Raw genomic sequence first — 23,807 nt, 5'->3', positions numbered from 1 at the left:
CTTTCGGGAGTACTACTTGTCTACTTCTTTATTATTATTATTTTTTTTTTCAATTTTGGGACTGTGAACACGTGGGGACCGCTCCACCTCCTTGAGCAGAAAGGACAAGTCATATTATTATGGCGTAAGTCCACTTTCGGAGTTTCACACTTCCAAGTTCCAATAATACTCCAAAATTGAATTTAAGTAAATAATGCACTGTCCGACACTGACACCTTAATATGCTCTCTCTCTCTCTCTCCCCTTTAAATACTACGACTATACCACTGCTGCAGAGGAGAGGATTTTACCAAAATAGCGTACGTTTTTCACTTTCTCGTGCTATGATCTTGTTTTATGTCATTTTCCAGACGTTACCAGCTTTTGTGTTGAATATGTATCGTCTCATTTTTTCGAGATGACTTCTCTTGGGACTGGGGAAAGCGATGTGTAACGTAACTTTGAATGAACTTTCTCGTGAGATTGGCATTCCGATCCACACCTACCGCTTATAAAAGCGACCTTATATAGTAGGATCTAGAATTTGCTACCCTTATTTGTCATTCTAAACTTGTCCTTTAAATTTAGTAACTTATCACTTAAGTACGCATGATTGAGGAAGCTCGAGAGGCGCAAACAACTCTGCAATTACCTTTTTTTTTTTTGCCCTTTTCTTTTAATAAATATAGGGTTTGATCTGCAATTACCTTTTTTGTTTTTTGCCCTTTTCTTTTAATAAATATAGGGTTTGATTAAGAGGTGTGTGATGAAATTACCCATTTGTTTACAACAATGCAATTAATTCGAAAATGTATCTAAATATAGAAACATAATATATTTATATGGCGAGTTTGATATTAACTAATGCCTAATAAATGGAGTGCAAATGAATCATGTCTAGTCGAATTTTGATATAATCGAGTCGAATCGAGATTTAGAGTGCGTTTGATAAAATTGAAATTTGAATACATTAAATTATTAAATTGTTAAGTATTAAATTTAATATATTTTAGTGGATATCACATTCAGTGATAAGTGAATAGTTTATCACTTAATTTTGGGAGCAAGTTTTACTTAGAAAATTCAGTGTCACTTAATTAAACCATATGTTTAATTTTTTGTTATAAAAAATATGTTAAGATTTGAATTCATTAAATTTAAGCGTTAAAATAAGTTATCAAACAGGGCCTTAGTTTTATCAAGCAATATGGACGAGCTCTCAATGTAAAATTCAAACTCGAGTTTGACTCAAATTCAAGTCGAGCTTGAGTTTTTTTTAAAAAAAATAATTATTTTGTTTTTTTAAAAATGAATAAAAATATAATTATTTACCAACTAATAAAATATTAGGTTATATATGTAATTATACTATTAAAATAAAAAATAAAATGTATACATATATATATATATATATAATATCAAGCCAACTTACAAATTAATGAGTTGAGTATTTTTGAGTTCAAGTTTTACTTTTGATTCAACTCGAATTCAAATCAAAATTTGATTCGAATTGCTCGCGAGCATTCATCCCTACTAATAAATCTTAACAAATACATCATATTTTCATTAAATTTGACAATTACTGCTATGCTTCTCTAGTTTAGAGTTAAAATTTGGCATGAAACAAAACCTTTTTGTTTCCTCTGCTAGTTTCCTCTAACATTTTATAGATTGAAATTGTAAAATTGAATACAAAAATTTTCCTAAAAATTAATTACGTCTTAGAATAAAAGCCAGTGTATTAGAATTATCCATTTGAAGGTAAAATATCTAAGTATAAAGTAATGTAGATTTTTAGATTACCTCAACTTTCGTTTGTCAATAGAAAAAAAGAAAAAGAAGAAGAAATATATTAAAATAATTAATAAATTATAAATTGAAATACCGTCCAAGTTATATATGCAATAGTAATATGGAATACCACCATCTCAATTGAATAGGTGATATAATTTGCTTTGTCCTCAGTCCTCACTCGTTTAAACTGTACAGAACTCGTCACTTGCTGTCCTATTTCTCAAGTTAGATAAATGCCGACAACCTAATTTGAGATTATCCTGATTCATCACTTCCCAATTTGAAGGATAAATCTACAGGATAGACTTTGAACGCAACATAAATTTTACTGCTGCCCTGGCGTCTTTGGATTGTTGGTATTCGTTTGTTGGCATTACTTAATTATTGACGTGCACGACTATTATTAGACTCAAGTTAAAATAGCCAATTATTTATGTAATCACAAGAAATTCAAAAAAAAAGAAAAAACACATTAGACTCAGCCTGATAAGAAAAGAATCCCTTGCAATGCAACGGAGTTTAAAACTTCAATGATGTGTTGGTCTTCAAATGGGAAATGGGCAGTTGGGGCATTCGCTTTCAATTTTCTTTTTCCCAGATACTTATCGGATGTCGCAGTCACGTGCATTGCACAGCAAACCAAACACGTCGCAATCCGACAAAGTGTATCAGATTAGAAACAAGGAAAATATTGGTTTGGATGTAAATGTAAGGAAAACACGTCCAAATAAGGCTGCCACGTCATCCAGACAAGAGTTTGCTAATGAAGTGCCTGGCTTAATCCGGAATAATAATGAAATGCCTCGTCCAGCCCGTTGTTGGATTTGGGATGCTAGTCACACAACACGCGACAGCATACACTACAAATGTTAAGCATTTACTTTAATTAATTTAACTAGTGGGAACATTAGTCCGATAATTATCAATTCCTTAACGACTTCTATTTACAGTTCATTCCTTTTCTTTCTTCTTCTCCTTTACGAGTATAAGAATTGGAGTCTTTTCTTGAATTAGAAAAAAAAATAAATGCACGCGTAGATTCTACACCGTTTTCCGTCTCGTTGGATTTGCAATATATATGCCAAAGATCAGAAATTTTAGATATGATTACCATAATTGGCATAGAGTTAATGATTAATACCAAATAAAAATCATAAAGTATATGATACAATATTTTCTTATTTCGTATCGTGGGACGGGAAATAACCACACCAACAAAAAGGGTAATTCAATATAAAAATCCTCACATTTTAATTCTAAGCGTACAAAATTAACATATTTGCAAATAAAATTTAGCTTTAGACCCATTTTTATTTTAAATTTTTTCTTGGTTATCATGTTTCCTAGAAGAATCCATGCAATTGACACAATGGAAATAAGTATAAAAGTCTTTAGGAATCTATTCGCCTGAAATATTACATCCTACACCTCACGCAAGTCCGTTTCCTTAATCAGAGCTTTAAGAGGCATCTAATCCCCTACCGATCGAAGACAAAGTACATAGTTGCTTTAACGAACAAATACTACTGTTAAAACTTGCGAATGACCAGATCCATTGGCTTCAAAACTTTTAACGGGTAAAAAAGAGCTTTGAAACCTGCATTGCTGAAGTGTGAGACAACGATGATCAGGTCTAGAATCTCTAGATTGGATGTCATGATTCGGACGAGATGGACCACTGTCAAAACATTTCCCTAGTCCCCACCCACCTACAGCTCCAGCATCAATCCTTAAAATTTGACATGAAAGCTGTCCACTTACATAGCAACACGAAATTGCCATTACATCAATCAAACAAAGAAATCAAAACAAAAGAAAAAGAAAGACGGAAAGTGCCATAACATTCATGGCCTAACTTGAAGAGTCACGACATTGGACAAGCGCAAATTTTCGGTAGCAATTATGGTTCATGGTGTTGGGCAGACGAAGGTTGTATCACAGAAACAATCCCTCCGTCCCACTTTGATAATCCTGATTATTTTTTCACACAATTTAAAAAAAAATAGTTAATTTTATTGGAACAATCAATTTAGGTAGCTATTTTCCTAAAATACCCTCACATTAATTAGAGTATAACTTTATGGGAACTTGAATTGATAGTAAAAAAAGAATCAACTCTCATTAAATGGGGTAGGTTTATAGTAACAACAACTTACATTGAATAAGGGTATTTTAGGAAAATTAAAATACAACTACATTCTTCAATTGGAAACTGGACTACAATTTGGAACAGACGAACAAGAAAAACATGACTATCAAAGTGGGACGGAGGGAATATTTAATTATCCTTCAAGAATTCAATTTTTAAAAATAGTGTGATTTGATTGTGATGTTTGTGTTTATTTTTTTTAATTTTATCTCTATAAATTTAAAATTTTAATTTAAATGGTAACATACATATGATTAGAAAGAATGATTATATTGGAAAGAGAGGTTAAAAGATACTTTTACTTTTTCAACATAACAAATGTTTTGGGACATTCCAAAATGAAAAGCATAACACTTTGAATGGGATGGAGTGAGTAACTAAAAGATAAATTTTTTTGAAAAAATAAGGTGATTAAAATTTACGAAATAAATTATTTTATCTGAAATCATCTCAATCCGAACAAACCCCCTTGGCTTTGTAGTGTATTTAAATTTTTTTTTTTCAATCTTTGATCTCGAGTCTCTTGACGTTTTGCACTAAAAACAGATAAAGCACATGTCCAGAAGGGATGGCATAGATGACTCGTACAACTCTTGAATTTTCCTTCCTTCTTGGATACATCATTTATGTCAATTTGTTAAAGGACAAATCATTTTCATCCCCTTCTCCTCTTCCTTTTTTTCTTTCTTTCTTTCTTTCAGCAAAGACATCTCTCCATGCAGGATGCAACATTCATCGGGCTAGAGTGTAGTTCAAAAGCCTCCACGTGCGCGTGGACAAAATATCAAGACAATAATATACTCATACCTTTAATCAGTGGTCTGACCTTTTCCTCCTTTAGATTATCCATGACTCATTAATTGGAAAGAACAAGCAGTACTTAATAGTGATGAGACGCTAAAGTGACACGGTGTACTGACTCGGTATTTTCCCATAGAAAACGTTTGCAAGTCCTCTGTTCTCGTTTGTGGAAAATCCTCTCGTCAGAATATCGGCGAAAAATTGCTTTTGCATCTGCTGTCGTTTTCGCCAGTGCATCTCGTGTTATAATAAAGACAAGAGAATTCAATGGCAAAGTCTTGTAATTTGCGGTCAAAACTGGACCAATTATTTTTGAAGCGCGTCACCGAGAAACCTTTGTAACTTTAAAGCGGAAGGGATCTATAATTATCTGAGCCAGAGCCAGAGCCAGAGCCATAGCCACTGTCCGAATTATTACTCCCAGCTTCTCAGCTGCAGGCATTCCTTACTTCACAACCCTCGATTCACAGCCCCAATAAACGGTCCGCAGTTTCATCCAACGGCTCAGAATTTGCTGACGTACGTCAATAAAGTACGGTCCACGTTTTTTATGTTTACAACTTAAGGGAGACAGCTCTTAGCTGAAGATTCCAAGCCGATTGAGTCAGACAAAATGTAGCCGGCTCAGTGGGGCCCACAGTACTTGAACTTATTATAAGCACAGTTCCAGATACTGATAAGCAGCAGGGCTTATCACTATCACCTTGCTTGACTTATCTGCCTATAAAAATGAACATTTGCTAAACAAAACTCAGGTCTTATTTTAATTTCTCCAAGATTGGGAAGTGAGATAAAGTAGAGATAGAAGCTCTCCAGCAGAAATAGGACTTTTGATCCCTGTCCGAGTTCCTGTTCTGGTTTAAGGTAGAAGTTTTCTGAATCTTTGTTACTATGTCGTATATGTACAACTGTGTTTTTTCTTTTTTAAAAATCTTTTACTTTCTTCTCATCCTCTGTTCTATATTATGGATGAGAAGTCTTGACTTGCTTTTTGGGTTCTTCATTTGCGTCCTCTTTTCTTTTTTCATCTTGGATTCCAAGGTGTTTTAAAGCAACTTTCATTTCTCTGATCCGTTAAAGTTGAAGTCTTTATTTTTCTTTTTGCTTTTCTTTTTCCTGCTCAACCTTTCCACTTGTATTTGTCGGTGCATGCTGAAAGCTGTATGATGATGATCTTGTGCAGTCTTGTTTTCCTCTATTTTGGATTGCAGATCAGTTCTATGATCTGACTTGGGTTATTTTTCTCTTTGGGCGAGAGGAGTTGAGGTTAAAGGAGGGACCTTTATTTTGGGCAAGGACAAGTTAAATCTTATGATTATTTTATTAGAGTTTAGAAGGTTGTGTCCCGCAATAATTAAATGCTTGGACCCGCTAATTAACAAAGTCTTAGTGGCACTGACCTATTATTTAATTAATTTATTTATTTGCATAGGTATGATATTGTAAATCAATTTGTGGGTTTTGCAGATCTGCTATGATCTTAGCTGTTTATTGTGGCTCTGGTGTTTGAAGCCAAAGGTAGCTTGATAACAATGACATCACTCAGCAGAGAACTTGTGTTCTTGATCTTACAGTTTCTGGATGAGGAAAAGTTCAAGGAGACAGTCCACAAGTAGGTGGTCTTTTGCATTTATCATAAATATACACGTGTGTATTCTTTTTTTTTTTTTTAATATGCTTCTTTTTTTTGCATGTATTTATTTTGAGCATTTTTCCAATGAAATGGTAATAATTATGGAGTTTTCTGATGATAGGCTTGAACAAGAATCTGGGTTTTTCTTTAACATGAAATACTTTGAGGATGAAGTACATAATGGTAATTGGGATGACGTTGAGAAGTACCTCTCTGGTTTCACAAAAGTTGATGATAACCGCTATTCAATGAAGATCTTCTTTGAGATCAGAAAGCAGAAATATCTTGAGGCATTGGATAAGTAAGCTTGTGGTTGCTAGTAAATGTCAAATTATTAGCGTAAAAATGATCGCTTTTCGTGGTGTATTCATGTGAAATGATGTTTGTTTGCAGGCATGACCGGACCAAGGCTGTTGAAATTCTTGTTAAGGATCTTAAAGTCTTTGCTTCCTTTAACGAAGAACTTTTTAAGGAGATAACTCAGCTGCTGACACTGGAGAACTTTAGGCAAGTATTAACTCACAACATTTTTGTATAGTTTATTTGTTAATTTTGCAATATCTACTAAGTTGGGTTTCCATTGTTTTAGAGAGAATGAGCAGCTTTCCAAATATGGAGATACTAAATCAGCCCGAGCAATTATGCTGGTTGAGCTCAAGAAGCTTATTGAAGCAAATCCCCTATTTCGTGATAAATTGCAGTTTCCTAACCTTAAAAATTCCAGGTTACGGACTCTTATTAATCAAAGGTAAACTTTTGCTTGGGCTTAAACGTTCAGTTCAAGTGCCAGAGCTTTAACGTTAATATGGAAGTCGTCATGACTGGCACTGTGGGCATATTGCAGCTTAAATTGGCAGCACCAACTTTGTAAAAACCCCAGGCCAAATCCAGACATTAAAACTCTTTTTGTTGACCACTCTTGTGGACAAGCAAATGGTGCTCGTGCTCCCTCTCCTGCAGGCAATCCCTTGCTTGGATCAGTACCAAAAGCTGGGGGTTTTCCTCCTCTTGGCATACATGGGGTTAGTATTCTGAACCCATTCAGCAATTATTAATTTTTCTCATTCTCACTTATTGTACTTATTTTCTATTGGGTAATATTTTCAGCCCTTTCAACCTACTCCAGCACCAGTTCCAGCTCCTCTTGCTGGGTGGATGTCTAATCCACCTGCAGTTACTCATCCAGCTGTTTCCGGTGGACCTATAGGTATTGGTGCTCCACCTGTGCCAGGTAAATATTTTTAAACTTCAACATGTCAAGTATACTTCTAGTAGAATTCTTCACAAGAAAAAATTTTCCATTGCCCTGTGTAGCCGTTCTTAAGCATCCTAGGACTCCGCCAGCAACTTCTGTGGACTACCCATCTGGAGATTCTGATCAATTAAGCAAAAGAACAAGGCCTATAAGTTTGACTGAAGAGGTAGCTCATTGAATCCAATACATTTTCCTTTCTGAGTTTAGCTTTTAAGAGTACCATATGGTATGTCATCCTTTATGCTGTGTTCAACATGTGCAGGTAAATCTTCCAGTCAATGTGCTGCCAGTGTCATTTCCTGGACATGGTCATAGTCAAGCATTTAGTGTTCCTGATGATTTGCCAAAGACTCTGGCACGAACTCTGAATCAAGGATCATCTCCTATGAGCATGGACTTTCATCCTATCCAACAGACTCTACTCCTAGGTATGGTTGCGGTGATTCCTCCCCAAAACAACTTGGATCCGGGATGTTTGCTTGGTGATCATGCTGTATTTCCTGATGATTGATTTAAATTCATGCAATCTGATGCAACAGTGGGTACCAATGTGGGGGATATTGGACTTTGGGAAGTTGGCTCCAGGAAGAGATTGATACTAAGGAACTTCAAAGTTTGGGACCTGAGTGCATGTACTATGCCTCTGCAGGTCAGATTGTTAACTGTGTTATAAACAGGCCATTGCTTTTTTGTGAATTTACTTTAGCTTAATGACATTGTCGCATCTCTCCAAAAATTGATGCATTCTTGTTGGTTTCAGGCTGCTCTAGTGAAAGATCCTCATGTCTCAGTTAACCGTGTGATTTGGAGCCCTGATGGATCTTTATTTGGTAAGGATTTGATTTTTTTTAAAAAAAATTTACATTGAATTTTGAGACACAAGTCTGATGTATTTTTTTCCCTTTTTCTCTTAAATAGGAGTTGCATATTCAAGGCACATTGTACAAATATACTCTTATCATGGCAATGATGATATTCGACAGCATTTGGAGGTATATTATGAGAATAATTTAAACCTTGTCGGTCCATTATTGTTCAACTTGCACTGATCTATGCCTTTCCAGATTGATGCTCATGTAGGTGGAGTCAATGATCTAGCATTCTCTCACCCCCACAAGCACCTTTGCGTGATAACATGTGGTGATGACAAGACAATTAAGGTTGGTTTGACATTGATAGGTTTTCCTTTTGCTGTCATGGAGTTGTAATGGTTGGTAGTTGATTATTTGAAACTTCCTCTCGTCCTTGATGATCTTAGGTTTGGGATGCGGCAAGTGGTTCAAAACAGTATACCTTTGAAGGTCATGAGGCTCCAGTTTATTCTGTGTGCCCCCACTACAAAGAAAATATTCAGGTAGTAAAGCTATTAAATGTCATATTTCTATTGATTATTCTAAGCTCCAGGAGCATCAGCTTACTTGTGCCTTTATTTTTATTTCAGTTTATCTTTTCAACAGCCCTAGATGGGAAAATTAAAGCATGGTTATATGATAATATGGGATCACGAGTTGACTATGATGCGCCTGGCCGTTGGTGTACAACAATGGCCTATAGTGCTGATGGAACGAGGTTAAGCTCATTAATTATGTTTAATATATTCCAGAATCTTCCGCAATTATACTGAAAGCTTTTCATTGTCTTTTTTTCCATATTCCTTTGTTGGTCGGATTGATTGCTTTCCAGGCTTTTTTCTTGTGGGACCAGCAAAGATGGGGAATCCCACATTGTTGAATGGAATGAAAGTGAAGGTGCTGTGAAGAGGACATACCAAGGCTTTCGAAAACGTTCGCTGGGTGTTGTGCAGTTTGATACAACTAGGAACCGGTTTTTGGCAGCTGGTGATGATTTCTCCGTCAAGTTTTGGGATATGGACAATGTTCAACTTCTGACAACTATTGATGCTGATGGAGGTCTCCCAGTAAGTCTTTTCTTTTTTTCTTTTAGATCTTCCTGATATGTTAAAGCTGGAATAATCATGACTGTGCTACAAGTTTGGACTAACTCTCCATTCCTTTTCCCTCATCAAAGGCAAGCCCTCGAATCAGGTTCAATAAAGAGGGTATCCTGTTGGCTGTTTCTACCAATGAAAATGGGATCAAAATTCTAGCAAATAATGATGGTCTTCGATTGCTGCGAACATTTGAAAATCTTGCTTATGATGCATCACAAGCTGAGGCTGCAACCAAGGTGGTATATATATGTATTTGCATATACCTTTGCTAGCTAAATATTAACCTGAATCTTGAAAGAACCATGACTTGAGAATGTGCTATATTTTCATATCCTACAGCCCTCGTTGAATCCAATAGCAGCGGCAGCTACTAATAGTTCAGGACTTGCAGACAGGGTAGCCTCTGTTGTCAGTATTTCTGCAGTGGTTTGTATCTATGGACACTTCAACTATTAATCTCCAAATTGAATATTTTAATGATCTTTGGAATCAGTAACTACTGTTATAAGGAGCATTCATCCCTTGGTAAACTAAACCATCTAGACATGAGACATATCATGTTGCTTGCAAATTCAAGCATTTGACATCTCTGGTGGCGTGTGAATTATTTCATTAGAATGGAGAATCAAGAAACCTGGGAGATGTCAAACCTCGACTCAATGAAGAAACAAATGACAAATCCAAAATTTGGAAGCTCACCGAAATTAGTGAACCTTCTCAGTGCCGGTCATTGAAGCTCCCAGAGAATCTGAGGGTGACAAAGGTCCTTCCCACCACAACAAGTTCTTACTCATTGTCTTGTTTCATATATATATCAGTTTCTCAATAAGCTCCCCGTTGTGTTGGTCATATAAAGTCTCACTGATTGAGAGCTCTGTCATTTGCCTTGCCAGATATCAAGATTGATGTATACAAATTCAGGTAGTGCCATTTTAGCATTAGCATCAAATGCCATTCATCTGCTCTGGAAATGGCAGAGAAATGACCGTAATTCAAGTGGCAAGGTATAAGAAACTCAAAATTACCTCTTTCAGTGGTCATTTGGAATTTGAAATCTTAGTGACAAACTGTTGTTTCATCTGTAGGCAACTGCCAGTACGTCCCCTCAATTATGGCAACCAGCAAGTGGCATATTAATGACAAATGATGTAATTGATTCGAGTCCTGAGGAGGCTATACACTGCTTTGCACTGTCTAAGAATGATTCTTATGTGATGTCAGCGTCAGGAGGAAAAATATCCCTGTTCAATATGATGACATTTAAGGTGCGAAATGCTTATAAATTGTCGTCCTTGAATGCTATCATACATGCTCATTGCTCATTTGACTAATCTCAGTTTCTTCTGGACAATGCAGACAATGACAACTTTCATGCCTCCACCTCCTGCAGCTACTTTCTTAGCATTTCATCCTCAAGATAACAACATTATTGCTATTGGCATGGATGACTCCACTATTCAGATATACAACGTTCGTGTAGATGAGGTGTGTAGACATGCTTTTCTACTGTATCCTTGTGACTCTAGTGAATAAGTCTGTAATGAAATAATTCCGTTTCTGTTGGTGCAGGTGAAAAGCAAGCTAAAAGGCCATTCTAAAAGAATTACTGGCCTTGCTTTCTCCCATGTACTAAATGTGTTAGTCTCATCAGGAGCAGATGCGCAGGTTAACAACTATTTTGTATCCTGCAGCCATTAAATAAAGAAATCAGGCTGGACGCTCTGCATGGTTGGGTCTAACAAGCCAACCATGCAAATGTCATTAACTTCAAGTGCCTGGCTTAGTGTGCTTTTTCTTTGTTGCATGGAATTCCCTGATTCCCATTGGATTTGATTCTCAAAATAGCCTTCTTGAAACCATTCTATTAGCAGTGATTGAATTCTGAATCACTACTGACTGATGTCTGATTCTGTTCTGATTTTTTAACTAATTATGTTGCTATGCAGCTATGTGTGTGGAACTCGGATGGATGGGAAAAGCAAAAGGCTAGATTTTTGCAAATTCCTTCAGGCAGGACACCTATGGCACAATCGGACACTCGTGTGCAGTTCCATCAGGATCAGATTCACTTCCTGGTTGTCCACGAGACTCAGCTTGCCATATATGAGACAACAAAACTGGAATGTGTCAAGCAGGTAAGTTGCCGATTCATGTAAACTCAGCTGTTGAACTTCCCTCTGCTATCAGGCTGATATTTTTATTCCTTATAGTGGCTCCCACGAGAATCTGGTGCTCCAATTTCTCATGCAACATTCTCTTGCGATAGCCAGCTGGTGTATGCCAGCTTCTTAGATGCTGCAGTGTGCGTGTTCACAGCAACTCACTTACAAATGAGATGTCGTATAAGTCCTCCTGCTTATCTTCCCAACAGTATAAGGTACTCCTGCAGTATGCGTATTAGTGTAAATAATTCTCTGCGTTTCATACTTCTGCTGTGTATTAATCATTTCCAAAAATTCTCACTTCCTGTGCAGCAACTCCAATGTCCAGCCACTTGTAATTGCTGCACATCCACAGGATCCAAACCAGTTTGCTATAGGTTTATCAGATGGTGCGGTCCATGTTTTTGAGCCCCTTGAATCTGATGGCAGATGGGGTGTCCCTCCACTGGTCGATAATGGATCTGCAAGCAGTTTACCAGCGAGTGCAGCTGGAGGCTCAAGCTCTGATCAGGCGCAGAGATGACTGGATAGATGGGGAAATGCCAATTTTACCTGGTTTTGTTTCTTGGCAAGCTCCATTCTGTTGCACAAGAAGTAGAAAAATTTGAATCCCTTAAATGGTTGATTTCAACTACTACTCCAGAGCCCAGCTCAGCGTGGAAATTCTGCTCGAGCAGATGCCACCTTCTTTGTCAGATTTGTTTTTGGCTGGTTGCATAGCATTAGTCCGACAGTTGCTGAGTTGCTTATAAATAATTTTTTCATTTTTCATGTGCAGTTTATTTATTTGCCTTTTGTGTATTTGGGTATGTGGAAAAGATCTTTAACAGTAAATCAAGATGTGGCCTAAACAAATCTTCAAGTTTTTTATGCATCTTATATTTACTTTCAACCCTCATAAACGTTGAGGTTTTAGTGGCAGTAGAGGAACACACACACTCTCTCCAAAGTCATCCGCCCCATTTGGCATCTCCTCTCGTATTTGTTGGGAAACAGAAGGGAAAGGTGATTGTCAACCCAAATCAGGTACCCGGGCAATTGTGTTTGTCGAACACTCCAAGGTTTGCCGTTTCATAGTTCTAACCACAAACTCCCCAGCAATTGCCGCCATCGTTGCAAATAGACAAGCCCGAGTACATGTAATAGCCTCACCAAACGTCAATTGCAGCTTCTTGGGCACCAGACACCAGTACACCGTCCTGCCATTTTTTGAGTTCACCAGACACCAGTACATTGTTCTGGCCGAGAGTTACTCAGAAAGACTGGTAATCAGTGGAACGTTTTTGCCAGAGCTACAAGCTACCTAATAATCACAAGGATAGCAACTACGAAAATTAATTCGAGAATTTACAAAAGTGTTCCATAAATTATAGTTTCTTGATTGTAAATGCTTACATGATTATTTCAAGAAAACAAACCTTGCCAAGGAAGCTTATTTACAATTCTTTCATACTAACTGCACGATGCGAAAGAAAGCTTCACATATGGCAGCATAAGAGAGTATGTTCTGGACACCCAACAAAAGACAACTTAACAGCAACTCCAGAATCTAGGATATGTACAGTTCAACAAATGCAAGATTTATTCACTCATCATTCACAGGAGCACTCCATCACTGACTAGATTCTAGATATTCACAATAAATCTGGTTGTCCAGGAGGGAGCCCGGTGCTATTCTGGCCGAAAGTTCACCAGATTTGGGAGGTGAGTTGCCTGCAGTTTCTTTAAATCATTTGCAGTTACCTTGCAGGACTCTAAGGTAAGGGACTTCAAATTCTTAAGTGGCTTCAGATGCTGCAATCCAGCACTCGTTACACGAGAATTCGAGACATTCAAAGAGACAAGTTGTGTCAACCCTGCATTTACAAGATATTGTAAGAAGTCAAACTTGTTAGCAAAGGATAGCAGTGAAAGTAATACGGTTACACCAAACTACCAGAAATTGCTTCCAATGATTTATCAGTCAGGTGGCTGTTCTGGGAAAGATTTAGAAGCGCAAGTGAAGTGAGATCTTTGATATTCTTCACTCCTGCGTCAGTTAATCCTCCTCCACAAATTTCTAGCGAACGAAGGTTTCTGAAACCTGTATTATGAAAATAACGAAGGAAGCATATGTCAAAGGCCAAAAGCTAAACAAAGAAAGTGGTGCTCTCAAGAACACCCCGCTCTGCCCCAAATGAAAACCCACAAAAAGAAAAACAAGAAAAGGTCTGCAGTTTAAACCAGTCAAAACACACTTTCTTTTCACCCAGGAGAAAGGAGAATCCAGACAACTTAGGAGATTACACAACTAACAGTATATGCCAAAGATTCTTTGTTAGAAAACTGTAAGCCAGCACGAAAAATCCATATTATAAGGTAAAGCTTGCAACATTCAAAAACCAGACAGACGGGGAAAAATTTAACAAAAAAGAAAGACGAAAGAGAAAAAAAATTAACCGCTCAATCCTATTTCCATTAAGATGCAGAATTAGCATCCTGCGGAGGCCAGATAAATTAAATAAGCAATCCATGAGTATTGTATTCATGTCTCAATCTCCTATATAAAACCAGAAAAAGAAGAAGAAAAAGAAGGTTGAAGGAAAACACTATAACTGAAACCCAGAGGAAATTAAGAAAGTACCACTACCCACATACATTTTAAATAATTCGTTCCAGAATCAGTGATTCGAGCTCCAAATAGATCCAAATGAGTCAATCCAGTCAAACCTGAATCAATCAAGAAAGAAAGTTTATAATAAAAGTCAAAAGCATTTAGAGGAGCAATATTTTGCTGAATAATCCTTGCTATCAGCTAATTTATTGGAATTTCTGTGCTACAATATTAATTCAGATTTGAGACCATATTGAAAGCACAAAATTCATTTCCTATGGAAAATATTATCAATAAGAATCCAAACAAACCTAGATCCAGATTTCAGCTCAAAGAGAAATTTTAGAAAACATGGTACCAAGCATATAGCAAGATGGGAAATTCTGGAATCTAATAAACTCCATAGCAAAAAGCACCATTAAGATATAACCCCCTAAAAACTGGAAGGCAACTTAATAAAACTAGTTGGTCACAAGCAGCCGGTCAACAAAGAACGCAGACATGGAAATTAGTTCTGACATAAACAGATGATGATGGAAGTCTGTGCATATTTCCTAGAGGAAGTATGGGAAAGTGAAGATAATAACCACCCAGAATTACTTACTGGTGAGAGCTGCAAGGCCAGTATCAGTAATTTGGCGAGCATCCAAATTAAGTGACCTCAGACATGATAATCCAGATAACTTTCTAAGCCCACCATCAGTGACAACAGTAAATGATAGGTTCAAACTCTCCAAATTGCCTAATCCTACAAAGTGATAAATAATAATACTAATATGAGTAGTCAATACAAGTATAATAGTAATCATAAATCATGTACTTGGCACTATATAACTTTCCAAATTTACCTAACCAACTCCCTTCCCCATGGGGGGTCCATCGGGGGAAGAGAGAAGGGGGGAGGATATTTAAAAAAAAGAAAAAGAAAATAAAAAGAGGCTTAACATTATCGTGGAAGTATATCGACTAATATAGCAAGCAGCACAAAACAAGCACTAACAAAAGTTAAGATTTGAAACACAGAACAGATTGGTCTGTCAAATTCAAACTAGATAAAGATCAACACCCAATTTTTCAAGCGTATACATGCTTGCAGCTTTGACCAAAATTTCACCAGTTTTCTTGCACCCTCTCATTTAGTAACAAGAAGGAAAATGTCTAACCAGAAAGATGACGCAATCCACTGCTTCCCACTTCAGTATCAGACAACTCTAAACATTTCAAACGACTAAGGCCTGAAAATTTAACACCAAAATGACTAAGTCAACATTTAGAATTAGCATCAGCAGATAGAAAATAATTGGAAAAAATAAAAACAAAAATAACGATGGTTAGACACGTTAAATTAGGTCAACAACAATGGCTTGGAACAAGGATCCAAATGTCATGCAAACAGGGATATGCATCAGTTACCATTATGTTCATTGCATAATCGATCTGCTATTATCCTGATACCAAGATGATACCGGTGCATGAAAATCATATCTTCCTATTTCTGATATCTTGGTACCATGCAGCAAGTAATGACCAACAAAGAGTAACAATAACTTGCAACATACAACACTAACCTGCCAAGTTAACCAGCCCTTCATCACGAATACTACAAGAATCCAGGTTCAAGCTCTCCAAATTTGTTAAACCTGTTTAAACTATGGATAAGTATATATGATATTTCCAAATATTTTCATCTTTAGGCCTCACTAAATTTAAAAATATGCCAAAAGCAAGAAGCGAAGACAAAAAGTCAAAGAGCTGGGGGGGGGGGGGGGAGACCTTTTAAATATACCAAGATAGCATCCGAGATCTCATTGAACCCTAAATTCAGTACTTTCAGAGCCTGCAGCCCTAAATATCACAAAGACAGAATTCAAGAAGATGTTAAAAACATCACATGATAAGACTTCATAGTCAATAAAATCCTTTGATTTAAGAGGAAAAAAAAGAGTCAACAATCGAAGTGTTTCAACTCACTTGAAAATTTGTCACATCCATCATCAGCCAAATTACATCTGCTTAAATTTAAATATAAGAGGGCACCAAGGGCTGCATGAACAAGCAAACAAAGAATTGATATTTTAACACAAATGACAATAACAACATGCTTCATCTGATGCCAACAAGTTTCATAAACTCAGCAGGAGGAGGCAAAATGACAAAACAAATGTTCTCAACAATGAAGTATCTACCCAAATACAGAAAATCACCAATTCATACATACATAAAGATTCTTTCAGAAATCAAGTAAAAACAATCTATTAAATGGGAAAGACATTTCAACTGATCAACTCAAGATGGTATAACTTCAAAAAGTAGGACCTGCTGATTAGTGAATAAGAGCATCAAAGGGGTTAGTAAAAAACATACATAAATTCCAGATAATCAAAGCAGAATATGAACCTGAAAGAGACTCTAAGCATGCTGCAGTAACTGGGCAACCCTCCATGTTCAGCAATTCAAGCTTGTGCAATGCTGCAATGCAAACAGATATCTCAACAGAAGTCAAAGAAGATTGTACAAATGCATGAATATTAGCTGAAAGATAGGCAGTTCAAATAGCAACTGGCTTTGGTATCTGGTGCAAATATGATTCAGAATGACAAATACATTACTGAAAGGACCATGCTAAAAGATGTATGCTTGAAGAGTCCTGTGGATGACTCGTGCTTCCAAACGGGTACCCCATAAAAAAAATAATTTATTGAAAGTCAATAAAAACCAGTTGACAGATTGACAAGAAAATCTTCCTGAGAGATTACCTTTTACAAACTGAACTGTACCCTCAGTAAATATTTTTAACTAGTGCCTTACACTGAAATGCCTAAAACGTACATACTCCTCACGGATAGCAAAAACTCTTTAAAAAAAGACCGGAAAAAACAATTACATGGAGATCCTAAATCCAATTTTCTGACCAAAATCACATAAGAGCCATGATAGCAATAAACGACAACTTTCCAAGACAGTTCTGCTTAACCCACTGGGGCTCGTGTTGTTGATTTTTACGAAGCGTGTCCCAGGATTAGATCCCTCTATACTATTTAAAAGCCATCATAAACCCCATCTTTGAGTTCCCCTGGGCACCATAATGTTGAACAAATTTCTCCTTTTGACACTAATCAAAATCCTACACTTAGTTAGTTCTGTCTTGATACTCTCTTACATAGAATCAAATACAGCCTAGTGGACAAGATTTTTATCTTTTGTCTTTCAATTGGACTGGATTTTCAAATCTGAAAGCTCCCATCCAAGGTTCTTCCTTCCCTGCACCCTTCCTGGAAGAAATGTTTTTAGAGAAATCATTCAAGAACAAACCTGCAGACCTCAGCCAATATTGATATCTCTATCTAAGACAAACATATGGAGCATTTGAGTTTCACATCATTATTGGTAAGAATAAAGTTTGCTCAAATTTGATAAGAAATTTAAGCACAAATAAAACTTCTGCCAAAGCAATACAGCTATAAATATACACTAGCTGTAATACAAATCTAAAGTTCTTAAAGAAAGATAAAAACCAAGACCACTGTACCTTTCAAAAAATTTATACAAATCTAAAGTTCTTAAAGAAAGATAAAAACCAAGACCACTGTACCTTTCAAAAAATTTACACCATGATCTGTGACTTTACTGGATGAAATTTGTAAAGCTTTCAAATTTGCAAGTCCTGAAATAAAAAAAGTCCAGAATGATTTGAGATTAGCACATATGATCACATACCAAAAGCACTTTCTACTGCAACTGATCAGGTAAACTAGTCTAAATCAGAGCTCCATTAAAAATCACATCAGACGTTACTTAGCACAACAGAAAATTATATCATGCACTACTTGGCATCTTTTCAGCAATTTTTTCAGTCACTGTAAAGAGTCACCATCCATTCCCATTCATTTCCTACTCATCCAGAGGTTTTACAGGATAAGAGTTACCTTGGAGAGGCTTCATGTCAGTATCTGTAATACAATTGCAACAATTGATATTAAGAGACTCAAGCTTGGTTAAACCTGCCAAGAGTGAATTAAGGTTGTCTCAGCATCGTTAGCCCATTCTCAAAAACACTATAAATATAAGAACCTATTTATATTAAGATAAATTAGAAGAAGGATGATTCTGACAAATTGTCCCAGCAGGAGTTACTATACCCCATCTGCTGTCAAGTGCTTAAATAAGTCGAGAAAAACTACAGGAGAGGATGAAAATTATAAAACCTTTAATAAATTAGTAATCTCCCATTCACAGCTTTAGAAAACATCCTTTGTCCTACATTTTCAGGAAAAAAAGAAAGACATGGAGATGAGATCAGATTCATCAAATATCTGATGCTGTCTCCCTTTGAGAGCGAATAGGCATGAGTAAGAACTAACATTCTTCTCCAGGGGCCTACCCAGTTAACATCCAAATTTCTGCATTATCCATCAATCTTAAGTCACTGTTACGACACATGCACACAGTGTGGGCCCTTTTTGGTGATGCATTACCAAGTCACTCTCAGAACCCAAAATGGCAAACCTAGTATACACAGTTCTCATGTAAAGGTACCTAAAGGTCTTTTCCAATTCAAGGAAGCTCTTTTCCAATTTCCAAGATCATAGCATACAAAATAAACGGACAAGGTTCTAGAGGGATGGAACAGTCATGTTCGGGGAAATCAATAGCCCCAAGATCCTCAACCATGAAATAAGTTCTTTTGATAGAACCATAGTCTAGTATAAGGAGCAACGTTTTAGGTGGGAAAAACAATCAAATCTCTGGAAGCAGTAATAGCTCCAAGATTACTATTAACATAAAATAGGTACTTTTGAGATGATATTTGTCTACTGGTGATAAGTTCTTATCCAATAGAAGTAGAACCAAAACCAACCTCGTTGTGCAAGCACACATATTTGTCTCCCTCTGCTGATTACAACTATTCTAGCATGGCAAAGTTTACCCCTCCAGAGCTGATGAAACAAAACCAAGAACACCTAATTTAATTATTATGCTTATGTATTTCCTTTAAAAATAAAACATTTTAAGGATTTCTAAAGTTTATCAATCAAGAAGCTCACAAGAAGCTTTATTATACAAATACCAGTGCATAAAAACGTAGCAACTTTTTCAATTCAAGGTGAAACATTAATGGCTAATGTCCTTCAAGGATGGCAGAGATACTTCTACAAGGAGAATCCCTTCACTAAAATTTTAGTTCTATCCAACATAAAAAGATGGATTGAACGATACATCTGACTCTCGGTGATGCCATAGTTCTTTCTTCTTCACACAATTATTTTAAAAACTAGCCCATAAAGCACAACATCAGGTTCTCAAAATGGTTTTCCTTTATACAGTCTGCACGAAGGACCCTCACCTAGGTAGTGACTTTATTCTGCTGAGAAAAATTGTTGGAAACATAAAACTTAAGAGTGTACCATATATACTGAGCAAAATGGAATGTAAGATGTACTATTGAGAGGGAAGGAAGAGAGAAACCCAGATAATACCCTAGATAATCATTGCCTAAAACCAAGGTCTTTGCACATGCCTTCAACAAGTGATCTTTTCTATAAAACAAAAAGAAAAGCACTATGAATGCCTTTTCTCAACCCAGAAGTTGGCAAATACTTATTGTCACATCAAAAAATCTGCTAGCTTATCCAGCAATAGAAATGGTGCACAAAGAAGACAAGCCCCATATTGAATCATAGGGTTGAAACCTTTTATTCTAAATCTAAGAAACATACAAGCTGTCCTTATCAGAATTCAATCTAAGTGCAGCAGATTAGTTCTCTAATCAAAGCAAAACAAGGAACAAACCTTTAAGATGAACAAGACCTCCATGGATCTTTGGGCATCTTTCAAGGTCCAACTTCACTAGGTTAACCAAACCAGATAAGGCACTCATTCCTTGAGCTGTAATCATGTTGTTTCTCCTGAAACTCAGGGTCGTCATGTTTGAAAGACCTGATAATTTGAACCAAAAGCACATAGATTAATCACTCGGGGACCAAGATATAATCCTGAGAGATTATATGTTCTGTTAATGCATAAAACGAAGAAAATGATTGCTGATAAGAGAAATTCAGAGCTACAGCTGCTTTACCCAGTTCGGCATTAAGCAATGTACACTCCATTAGAAGTCAGGTAAAAGTATTCTAAGAACAACAAATCATTCAGAGAAATAAGTAACATTCAGGCACCTATGGACTGTAAGAATTAGACCGATTTCCCTACTTAGTACTCCATAAGCACAATTCCCATAATTTTTTACTGAGCATTTAAAACCTTAGAATCAACTCCATGCTAAGCCTCTAGACCAAGAAAATTAAATGTGCCTGTATGTGCACACTGATGCACAGAAAAGAAGCTAGCCAATTTCATCTACATTCACTGGGCAGGGGGAAAAGGAGGTGCATCATGGGAGTATTTCTTAACAGATCAATGAAGATGTGACAAATAACCCAAGGCTAGGAAGGAAACCACACCAGAGATATGTGCCATCCCATTGTCTGAAATCTTATCACAATAATTAAAATTCAACGCTTGAAGGCCTGTGCAGTCTTTGAGGTGGCTCAAGCCAGCATCAGTAACATCTGAACCACTGAAATCCACAGAAAGTAAAGATGAACCCTGTGAAGCAATCATGTCCATCCAACTGTCATTGAATCCTGGGTATTCCCCCAAATTCAAATCCTGCCAAGTACAATATAGATGCTCTCAAGTCTGCCAAACTGCCTAATACCCAAAAAACAAAAATCATTGCAGCAATTCCCACTTCAACAAATGGAAGTTCAACTACCTGAAGAGCACAATCTCGAAAAGCTTGAAGAATGACATCATTTAAACGTTGTGAATAGACCAACTCATCAAATATCTGTTGACTTACATCCCTTGGCAACATAGAGAAGGAACCGTAGTTATGGATGGCCTGTAATAGCACAAAGCAGAATAATCAATCCCTTCGATAACATATGTTCAAGATTTTCCGCAATAAAAGCTTATTAATAAAAATACATACTTCACAAATTTTGTAAGTACACAACTCCATGAGAGATGGGCTTTTCCCTATCCCCTGTTTAACATCTGACAAAGATCGCGAAAATGAGGATCCAAGCCATTTTGAACTTCCACTTTTGCAGTATCTCCCAGAAAATCCTCTGTGTATGTTGTCCTCATCAACCTGCTGGTCTCGTTTTCTGGAACAAGCTCCTCCCATTTATAAATATCTTATAATCTTTAATGCCAGTGTGCCAGCATATAAGCAAAAATTAACTCATATAATGGCCAACTTGTTGGGAATGCATTCTAGTACTGCATCCCTGCAGGACAAAACAGAAGAAAAACATGCTTAAACGAGGATGCTGGGCACAGAGAGACAAACACATCCCCAAAAAAAAAAACAATAAAAAAAGCAAACATTTACTTTAAAAGCATGGAAATATATCTTGCCTCAGTTTCCATTTTGACATACTATTAGATATCCATATTGAACAATAGAAGAACAATGAGATTAGACCACTATAATGACATAAATTTCTTGAAGCAGGGAGCTGTATCGACCAGGCTACTGTATGAAAGAAGCATTTCCACTGATGATGCTCAAATCTTTTTTTGGTTAAAGAGTTAACTAATCAAATTCTGCCTCTCTGCTCATCTGTTGGAGCTTTAAAGTCACAGTTCAAGAGTCTACGAGCATCCAGAAGAGTAAGTGTCTATTAAAAGGTCGCAATTCTACAACACACGAATACCACGCAACTAAAATATCCATAAAACCAAAAGGGAATTCCTGTTCATAAACACAAAGAAACTTACTTAAATATAAGAAACACTTATATTTTGCTCAAATGCAAGAGTAGCAGACAATTTCCATAAGGGTGCTTCCAGTTTAAGTTACAAAACTTCAATTTTTCTTCACAATTAATTAATTCTGCTAAAAATCTAGCAGGTAAGGCGAAAGGATAGTTGAGAGCTAGCTAAGCACCCATTATAACTCTCATAACATACTATATATTTTCTACCCCTAATAAAATCACCGCCAAAGAAGCCGACTTTACCCTTTCCTCTCCATTCTGCACCCCTCCTGGCTCCTGCCCCACTAAGACAAATATATAGACTTCTCCTGAGTGTTGAAACCTCAAAATTTTTAAAAATAAAAAGTAAAAAATTCGAAAAAGATTAAAAGAGCAAACTAGAATTCAAGACACAGAATTTTCATATTTTTTTTCGAGGAATTAAACCCAAAAGGCAAAGCTTTTGAAATCAACACATGCCCATGATTACAATCCAACTACTAAACTCCCCTGAAACAGTTAAACACTTCAGTCTTCAAGTACAGTATAGCATGAGAATAAAGTCCAAAACTTTAAGCAATCTCTCTTAAACAATTTGCATAATTAAGGAAAAAAAAATTTTAAAAAAGCAACAACAAGAACAACAACAACAACAACAAACGAACACGATCAACTCATAAAAATATCTTTTTTTTTAATGACCGTCGAGACAGAGAACAGGGATTAAAGCTAAACCTCGTGTTAATCATATGAATGATGATGATGATGATCACTCCAAATCACGAGCCAGGAAAAACAAAAAAGACAAAGTAATTTGTGATTATATTTGTTCTGTACGAGTGTGTTGTCTTTGCTGATAGTGCGTGAGTGTGTGAAGAAATATGATGATGAAAGTGGCAGAGGCCAGAGAGCAGAAGAAGAAGAAGAAGAAGAAGAAGCGTACAAGGGTAGTGCTGAAGCCGAGCCTCAGCTTTGGCGCCACGTGGTAAGGCTGAGGTTTGGAGTTAGGTGATTACGGGTGAGGCTTTTTCCAACTTTGTCCCCTTATTTTTTTCATTTAGACTTTATACCCTAAACTTTTCTTTCATATACTTTGCGCCCCTAAATTTGATCAACATTTTAATTTGGTTGAATTACTGGTAGCGTTATGTTAATGAGACGGCAAACATGTAACGCCCGTGACAATAACCCACATAGAAGTCCTCAATTTGTGTTCATACTTATAACAAGTTCTCCTAATAAATTCATGTAAACTAATAATATATATATATTTTTTTTATCAAAACTATCGAACATTAAACTAATTATTAGAGAGTCGAGTGAGTCAATTTCAAACCCTCTTGGCTCCCCAAAGTGTGAGAGTACGGCTCTGGGAAAGTTTCAAAATAAAAAGATGCCAGGGAACTCAAATAGGACAAATACAAAAATTTGCATTTAACATAAAAGATTAAGGTGCAAAATAGAAAACAAGAAAAGCTTTGAGGTACAAATTTAGATTTAGTCACTTGGGGTGATTAGATAAGACTTTGGGACGTGGTGCCGAAGGGGGCGGGGGGGTTTTGGGTGGGTCCCATTTGAGGTATAGGGATTTTTGTTTCCCTCGTTCTTTCTTTCTTTCTTTGTTTCCGGCCTGCTTTATCCTTTCGGGCTCGGATATTTGGGTCCACTTGTGGAAGATTGTTTACGCAATGTTTCTTGGTAATTTGTTAAATGGTGTTTAATTAAGT

General features: G+C 36.6%; 2 protein-coding genes across 3 annotated transcripts; one reads left to right on the top strand and one right to left on the bottom strand.

Annotated features, from left to right (window-relative positions):
• The first annotated feature begins 5,496 nt into the window (after window positions 1–5,496).
• On the top strand, window positions 5,497–12,603 carry LOC113768071 (topless-related protein 1). 2 transcript variants are annotated; one of them, XM_027312304.1, is made up of 26 exons: window positions 5,497–5,587; window positions 6,191–6,335; window positions 6,478–6,657; window positions 6,750–6,863; window positions 6,946–7,104; window positions 7,201–7,378; window positions 7,464–7,587; window positions 7,671–7,777; window positions 7,874–8,039; window positions 8,151–8,260; window positions 8,372–8,441; window positions 8,530–8,603; window positions 8,676–8,771; window positions 8,870–8,965; window positions 9,053–9,180; window positions 9,295–9,529; window positions 9,640–9,798; window positions 9,902–9,988; window positions 10,179–10,325; window positions 10,456–10,566; window positions 10,648–10,827; window positions 10,919–11,047; window positions 11,132–11,227; window positions 11,509–11,697; window positions 11,773–11,939; window positions 12,037–12,603. In XM_027312304.1, exons 2-26 carry the CDS (start codon window positions 6,256–6,258, stop codon window positions 12,245–12,247), a joined length of 3,393 nt encoding a protein of 1,130 aa, XP_027168105.1. In that variant the 5' UTR covers window positions 5,497–5,587; window positions 6,191–6,255; the 3' UTR covers window positions 12,248–12,603. The 2 variants fall into 2 exon arrangements, with proteins under 2 accessions (XP_027168105.1, XP_027168106.1); XM_027312305.1 differs by lacking the exon at window positions 5,497–5,587 and adding an exon at window positions 5,964–6,060.
• A 467-nt stretch (window positions 12,604–13,070) lies between these two features.
• On the bottom strand, window positions 13,071–23,025 carry LOC113768072 (F-box/LRR-repeat protein 14). The gene is made up of 16 exons (XM_027312306.1): window positions 22,816–23,025; window positions 21,309–21,609; window positions 21,090–21,218; window positions 20,776–20,983; window positions 20,108–20,254; window positions 18,244–18,318; window positions 17,910–17,981; window positions 16,715–16,786; window positions 16,289–16,360; window positions 16,091–16,162; window positions 15,886–15,957; window positions 15,481–15,552; window positions 14,922–15,065; window positions 14,362–14,433; window positions 13,661–13,807; window positions 13,071–13,580 (listed from the first exon to the last, which is right to left on the bottom strand). Exons 2-16 carry the CDS (start codon window positions 21,504–21,506, stop codon window positions 13,396–13,398), a joined length of 1,737 nt encoding a protein of 578 aa, XP_027168107.1. The 5' UTR covers window positions 21,507–21,609; window positions 22,816–23,025; the 3' UTR covers window positions 13,071–13,395.
• Between the last annotated feature and the right edge of the window lie 782 nt (window positions 23,026–23,807).

The sequence above is a fragment of the Coffea eugenioides genome, chromosome 4 (assembly GCF_003713205.1).
Source record: "Coffea eugenioides isolate CCC68of chromosome 4, Ceug_1.0, whole genome shotgun sequence".
Lineage (NCBI taxonomy): Eukaryota > Viridiplantae > Streptophyta > Magnoliopsida > Gentianales > Rubiaceae > Coffea > Coffea eugenioides.
Note: the sequence above shows the minus strand (reverse complement) of the source record. Positions and strands in the feature narration are given on the sequence as shown.

Excerpts from the sequence above, each read along its gene's own strand:
- LOC113768072 (XM_027312306.1), bottom strand. The coding sequence starts at position 21,506 with ATGGGAGGAGCTTGTTCCAGAAAACGAGACCAGCAGGTTGATGAGGAC. Across the intron at positions 16,787-17,909 it reads TGGTGTAAATTTTTTGAAAG|CATTGCACAAGCTTGAATTG; the intron begins GTACAGTGGTCT and ends TTTGCATTGCAG. Across the intron at positions 15,066-15,480 it reads TGGATTGCGTCATCTTTCTG|GATTAGGCAATTTGGAGAGT; the intron begins GTTAGACATTTT and ends ATCACTTTGTAG.
- LOC113768071 (XM_027312304.1), top strand. The coding sequence starts at position 6,256 with ATGACATCACTCAGCAGAGAACTTGTGTTCTTGATCTTACAGTTTCTG. Across the intron at positions 11,698-11,772 it reads AACTGGAATGTGTCAAGCAG|TGGCTCCCACGAGAATCTGG; the intron begins GTAAGTTGCCGA and ends TATTCCTTATAG. Across the intron at positions 11,940-12,036 it reads TATCTTCCCAACAGTATAAG|CAACTCCAATGTCCAGCCAC; the intron begins GTACTCCTGCAG and ends CTTCCTGTGCAG.